This window comes from Pollicipes pollicipes, unplaced genomic scaffold, assembly GCF_011947565.3.
Source record: "Pollicipes pollicipes isolate AB1234 unplaced genomic scaffold, Ppol_2.1 Scaffold_4740;HRSCAF=5597_pilon_pilon_pilon, whole genome shotgun sequence".
Lineage (NCBI taxonomy): Eukaryota > Metazoa > Arthropoda > Thecostraca > Pollicipedomorpha > Pollicipedidae > Pollicipes > Pollicipes pollicipes.
The window spans coordinates 4,299,609-4,305,608 of record NW_023596545.1 but is presented as its reverse complement, the minus strand read 5'-3'; the positions used below and the strand labels follow the sequence as shown (position 1 = coordinate 4,305,608).

General features: G+C 59.9%; 2 protein-coding genes across 2 annotated transcripts in view; one reads left to right on the top strand and one right to left on the bottom strand.

The window, feature by feature from the left end:
- The first annotated feature begins 2,766 nt into the window (after positions 1 to 2,766).
- LOC119098912 (putative DNA primase large subunit) lies at positions 2,767 to 5,352 on the top strand. Its single transcript, XM_037221957.1, has 4 exons — positions 2,767 to 2,879; positions 3,521 to 3,680; positions 4,369 to 4,405; positions 5,339 to 5,352. The coding sequence occupies exons 1-4, from the start codon at positions 2,767 to 2,769 to the stop codon at positions 5,350 to 5,352; spliced, it is 324 nt and encodes a 107-aa protein (XP_037077852.1).
- The window catches only part of LOC119099418 (vegetative cell wall protein gp1), a 49,095-nt gene continuing 48,156 nt past the window's right edge, over positions 5,062 to 6,000 (bottom strand). The window contains exon 6 of the mRNA XM_037222569.1: positions 5,062 to 5,893. Within this exon, the coding sequence (XP_037078464.1) occupies positions 5,700 to 5,893 (194 nt within the window). The 3' untranslated portion in view covers positions 5,062 to 5,699. The remainder of the gene's footprint in view (positions 5,894 to 6,000) is intronic.

Here is a 6,000-nt window from a genome sequence, read left to right as displayed (position 1 = left end):
CCGCGGGAGGCTGAGGGCCTCGACAGGCAGGTGTTCCAGCTAGGCTGCGGGAGGCTAAGGGCCTCGACAGGCAGGTGTTCCAGCTAGGCTGCGGGAGGCTAAGGGCCTCGACACGCAGGTGTTCCAGCTAGGCTGCGGGAGGCTAAGGGCCTCGACAGGCAGGTGTTCCAGCTAGGCTGCGGGAGGCTAAGGACCTCGACAGGCAGCTGCTCCAGCTGGCCTGCGGGGGCTAAGGGCCTCGACAGGCAGCTGCTCCAGCTAGTCCGCGGTAGGCCGAGGGCCTCGACAGGCAGGTGTTCCAGCTAAGCTGCGGGAGGCTAAGGGCCTCGACAGGCAGGTGTTCCAGCTAGGCTGCGGGAGGCTGAGGGCCTCGACAGGCAGGTGTTCCAGCTAGGCTGCGGGAGGCTAAGGGCCTCGACAGGCAGGTGTTCCAGCTAGGCTGCGGGAGGCTGAGGGCCTCGACAGGCAGGTGTTCCAGCTAGGCTGCGGGAGGCTGAGGGCCTCGACAGGCAGGTGTTCCAGCTAGGCTGCGGGAGGCTAAGGGCCTCGACAGGCTGTTCCAGCTAGGCTGCGGGAGGCTGAGGGCCTCGACAGGCAGGTGTTCCTGCTAGGCTGCGGGAGGCTAAAGGCCTCCGGCAGGTGTTCCAGCTGGCTGCGGGAGGCTGAGGGCCTCGACATGCAGGTGTTCCAGCTAGGCTGCGGCAGGCTGAGGGCCTCGACAGGCAGGTGTTCCAGCTAGGCTGCGGGAGGCTGAGGGCCCCGACAGGCAGGTGTTCCAGCTAGGCTGCGGGAGACTGAGGGCCTCGACAGGCAGGTGTTCCAGCTAGGCTGCGGGAGGCTGAGGGCCCCGACAGCAGGTGTTCCAGCTAGGCTGCGGAAGACTGAGGGCCTCGACAGGCAGGTGTTCCAGGTAGGCTGCGGGAGGCTGAGGGCCCCGACAGGCAGGTGTTCCAGCTGCGGGAGGCTGAGGGCCTCGACAGGCAAGTGTTCCAGCTAGGCTGCGGGAGGCTGAGGGCCCCGACGGGCAGTTTCACGCCGACTCACGAATGGAGTGGAACTCGAGATACTGACAGCGTGAATACGGTTGCGGAGTTGAAAGCTGGCAATCGGGTGACAATGAAGAGGAAACAAATGAAAACGGGAGTCGCCGCCCAAAGTTAGATGAAAACCACGTGCATGCGAAAGCAAACAAGCAACGGTTTATGTATAGACTTGAAGCTAGTTTTTCCTATGACGCGCAAGCACAATGAATGATAATTTAGCTTGGATCGGGCATTCGCAGCCAAACAATTGTATACAATTTATATGGTCGGTTCGGTGAGGCTTTATTTAAAATCCCAACGCTCTTTAGACATTCCATGAAATGTTTAAAAGTGATACAGATCCGTCAGGTAATAGCGTAATATTAGCGATCTTAGAAATCCCCCGCGGCCTAATGAGCTCGTCGAGCCACGCCTAAGCGAGATAACTTGAACGGTGATTCACTACGTTCGCGTGAAATGCTGCCATTACTTGGCGCTATTTTTCTGAAGGGCTGGACTACGCCAAATTTTTACATCAACATAAAAGAGTGTATTGTTGCATATTACATTATTAGTGTGGTTTGTTGTGCGTTGCCCAGTAGGTCAGATTTCCTGATGTATAGAAAGTGCACATTTTCTGATGACTTGGAGATCGCATTGGTAAGAGTTTAAAGTGAACCAAAACAATAAAATCTCCTTTTTGTGGATAGCTAAGCAGACATCGAAAATAAAAAAAATGAGTTTGGGCAATAGCCTTCCGAAATTGAAAGGAACAGAGGCGAGCCAGACAATATCTGGGGACGTTTGAGGAAAATAGATCTGACGCGCATTTTAGAAAATACATTTGCGTGCATATTTCCTATCTTTACACATACATACATTTCATGCTGCGTATTTTGTCAGCACCGGACGACGGTACCTCAGCCATGTTTGTTGAGTTCTACCAAAGATCCCAAATATGCACAATCTCCTTTACCTGTTTCAGCACTGTTGGGAGCAACATGATGATAATTCGGGTTTTGATTTCCTGTCCAGTTTTATCGTGACAAGAAATAAGTTATGAGTTATTGGTTGTTATGGTTGACAGCAATCGATCATTGGCATGCCTGGTGCTGGTTAAGCGGTGGTTTCAAGCAAACATTAGGTGCCTTGTCTGAGCTCGACGCTTTGACCTGCGTTCATCGGCGTCCTGTTAGATCGTGTATCAACTAGCATGTTAGGCACAAGTTGAATAAAGCTGGGACACCACTGTTTACGGGATTACTTTTGCCAGTCTTGAGTAGGCGTTGCAGTTTTGCACACCCATGTCAAAAATGTATCGTGTCTGTTGGTGGACTGGGCGTCACTGACTTGTGCTCGTCACAAGACGCGCGCACGTCTCGGGTCGCTCAACTCTGCTGGAGATCCGGGCCTGCAGAGGGGGCTCGCCCAGCCGCCTCACCGAGCTGGCCTGCTGCGTTGCAGTGCCGTTCGCGCTGGTGGCGCCCCTGGTGGCGGCCGCGGGCAGTCTCGCTTTCGGCCGGCCACGCGCTGGTGCGCTGCCACCAGACGGCGGCGGCGCTCGGCTGCCTGCAGGAGGCGGCGCTGCGGCTGGCGACGCCGCGGTCGGCCGTCGACGGTCGCCTGCTGCCGCTGCTGGCGCGGCTGCGGGCACGCCTCCTCTCGCCACCCCGCCTCCGCCCGGCCGGCGGCGGCGCTGACGCTGCGCCGGCTGGACGCCGCGGCGCCGCTGCTACCGCCCTGCATGCTGGCGCTGCACGCAGAGCTGCGCCGCCGGCACAGGCTGCCGCACCGCGACCGCGTCGCGCTCAGCCTCTTCCTCAAGGACGCTGGTCTGCCGCTGGAGGAGAACCTCAGGTGGGTGGCCGGCCGGCAGCGGTTGCTCGTCTGGCTGGGGTGCCGACGGCACTCGTGGGCGGCGGAGGGTGGCGGAGGGTCAGGTCGGGTCGGGTTGGGTTGGGTTGGGTGTGTGGGTTGGGTTGGGCGTGTGGGTTGGGTCGGATCGGTTCAGGTCAGGTCAGGTTGGGTTGGGTCGGGTCGGGTCGGTCCAGCAGCGCCCGTTGAGTCCGTGCTCAGCTGTCACTTTGTGTGTCTCAGGGCAACGGTCGAGCGCTAATTTATGCCGAAATGTTTTCTTCAGCGGGCTGTTTGTTTGGCTTGGATATGAACTCTGCCCAGTATCGTTACACGCCATGAAGATCGTCAGAATGATTCAATTTTGACAATAAACTTAGCATTGACAACCATGTTAGACGAAGTGCACGTGCTGTCATAACGTGTGCATCGGAACGTACCGATACCAAATATATTCTAGTTCAACTTTGTCATTGATTCTGATTTGGGGGGAAGAGAATCAGAAAACAACTCAGCTGAAATCGTTGGATGGTGTCTTTAGATTGCGGGAGTGTCATCTCCGCCGAACAGCTGTCAGATGTGAGCTGCCGTCGGCCGCCGCCTGATCGTCACACCGCCGCCTTCAGCTCCGCTCATGTGTACAGGTTCTGGCAGCGGGAGTACTCGCGCCCGGCCGGCGACGGCTCGGTCTGCACGCACACCTGGGCGCGCTGCCAGAGGCGGTACGTGTACAGCGTGCGACACATGTACGGTCTCGAGGGCCGCCGCTGGCCGTGCGACAGCCATTCTTGTGAGACACTGCAGGTGAGAGGGAGGGAGTGGACGGAGGAAGGGAGGGAGGGGGGAGTGGGACAACGTTCCGCTGCCCGCCCACGGAGGCCAGCAGGGCAATGTGTTGGAGCAACGTGTTGTATGTGTCCTCAGTGTAAATATAAGTTGTCTGAGGACCAGATCGAGTCTTAAGATCGGCATGGAAACAACCACTGGTGGGAGGCGCTTGGTTGACTTGGGATGGTGGAGTGCGCTGTAAAACTGAGCTCCATTGAAGGTTGAGGTGCGGATTTCATGATACTCCTTTCTAGGGGACGCTAGTAACCTGGCATGTGTTGATTGAACTGTGCAGCTGCGGTGTGTGTGTGTGTGTGTGTGTGTGTGTGTGTGTGTGTGTGTGTGTGTGTGTGTGTGTGTGTGTGTGTGTGTGTGTGTGTGTGTGTGTGTGTGTATGTGTGTGTGTGTGTGCGTGCGTGCGTGCGTGCGTGCGTGCGCGCGTGCGTGCGTGCGCGCGTGCGTGCGTGCGTGCGTGCGTGTGCGATCTTTTTGCAATATGGTTTCTCTGATCCGTTCGGCGTTTGATTCCTAGTTCATGGTACCCTCTCGTCGGCTTCTGTCGTGCTCCTCATATACCCGTGTTCACGTGGCCAGACGGTGCACGTGGCACCGTCTGACCCGCCGTCCGGTCGGCCGCCTCTGACCCCTCTCCCCCCGCTTGTAGGAGCGCGCCGGCGAGTCTCTGGCCTCCTGCGGCGGCTGTCCGTTCGTCGGGTTCGACGCGGCGCCGCTGGAACGGCTGCTGACGGGCGCCGGCCGACTGTCGGCGGCCGAGGCGGCGCCGCTGCTGGCCGGCCGCGCCGACCCGCGCGCCGCCTGCCAGCGCTACCAGCGCCTCCTGCAGCGGCGCGCGGCGCCCGCCGCCCGCCGGCCGCCAGACCCGCGCGGACCGGGCGAGCAGAGCGGCGCGGGAAGCGAGGCTCAGGCGGCGCCGGACTGGGGGCTGAACGGCCCCGGCGGCGCCGGCCGGCGCTGTGCGGTCGCCGCGGGAAGGGCTAGACTGCAGCAGGGGTCGCTGGGGCCGGCACGGGCGGCGGCCAGTGTAGTGCATGCTGTGCCCGGGGTTGATCACGATCTCACCGAGTCGTTGAGCGCTCTCAAACCCTTCTCCAAACCCAGCGAGTTCTTTCGGGACGTGCTGGAGCAGTGGACGGAACGGGGCAGCTTCGACAGAGCAGACGGTTGTGATATCTGTGTAAGCGGATGCTGAACGCGCCTGGTGTGCTATTTATGATGTAACCACGTGGTATTATGCATGCTGACATTTGTTTTGCATCGAAATATCGTGTTGCCGGTTGTTCGACTCAGATATGTGTCGTGTTGGGGAGCAGTCATACACACACAACACACCACTTCATTTGCGACCTCATTTGCGACATCATAATGCGACAGGCTCAAAGTCTGCAAATCGTTGGGAAAAGATAGGGTGCTGAAATAAATCAGAAACCTCTTAGCCTCAGCCCAAAAGCAAGCAAGTGTTAGGATGCCCGACTGGATGTTAGTTAGTTAGTAGACCGTTAGGACGCGCGTCACGCCCGCGGTTAGATGAGGGGACCACCTCGTAACGAGCTGTACGCGCCGGGATCACACGCTGGGACCGTACGCGTCAGTCTGGCCCCACTTGTCTCCACAAGGGCTGATGGCCTAGCCCAGACAGCCGGTATGGTAGGCAGTAGCTCGGATCTATCCGCGTCTCGCTGTAACCCACGGAGCAGGCTGGCACCGTCTACCGGTCCCTCGACCGACAGCGGTGGTGCGGCCGGACCGCGGTCGGCAGCAGTGGTACGGCCGGACCGACGTCGGCAGCAGTGGTACGGCCGGACCGCGGTCTGCAGCAGTGATACGGCCGGACCGACGTCGGCAGCAGTGGTACGGCCGGACTGTGGTCGGCAGCAGTGGTAAGGCCGGACCGCGGTCTGCAGCAGTGGTACGGCCGGACCGACGTCGGCAGCAGTGGTACGGCCGGACCGGGGTCGGCGGGCTGCCCGGCCGGCATCACATCATCCCGCGGTGCATGCGCTGCATGTGACCGCGCAGGTTGTCAAGGCGGGAGAACAGCCGTGGGCAGTGGCTACACTGCAGGTTGTTGCGCAGCTCGTGCATGGACTTCTCGTGACGCCGCCGTCGCCAGTTCACGCTGAACGAGGCGCCGCAGTACTTGCACGAGAGCGGCTCGCCGGCGCGCTGCCCTGGGGACGGACGGTACACGCCGGTCAGAGGTGCCAGCGTCGCCAGCTGACGCACGTTGGGGTGTGCGAGCGGTTGGTGTTGAGCTCACAGTCAGGTCAGGTGGACG

What these genes read in the sequence shown, in the direction of transcription:
- LOC119098912 (XM_037221957.1), top strand. Translation starts at nt 2,767, where the DNA reads ATGCTGGCGCTGCACGCAGAGCTGCGCCGCCGGCACAGGCTGCCGCAC. An exon ending in CCGCTGGAGGAGAACCTCAG is followed by an intron (nt 2,880 to 3,520) that starts GTGGGTGGCCGG and finishes TCATGTGTACAG; the next exon opens with GTTCTGGCAGCGGGAGTACT. An exon ending in ATTCTTGTGAGACACTGCAG is followed by an intron (nt 3,681 to 4,368) that starts GTGAGAGGGAGG and finishes CCCCGCTTGTAG; the next exon opens with GAGCGCGCCGGCGAGTCTCT.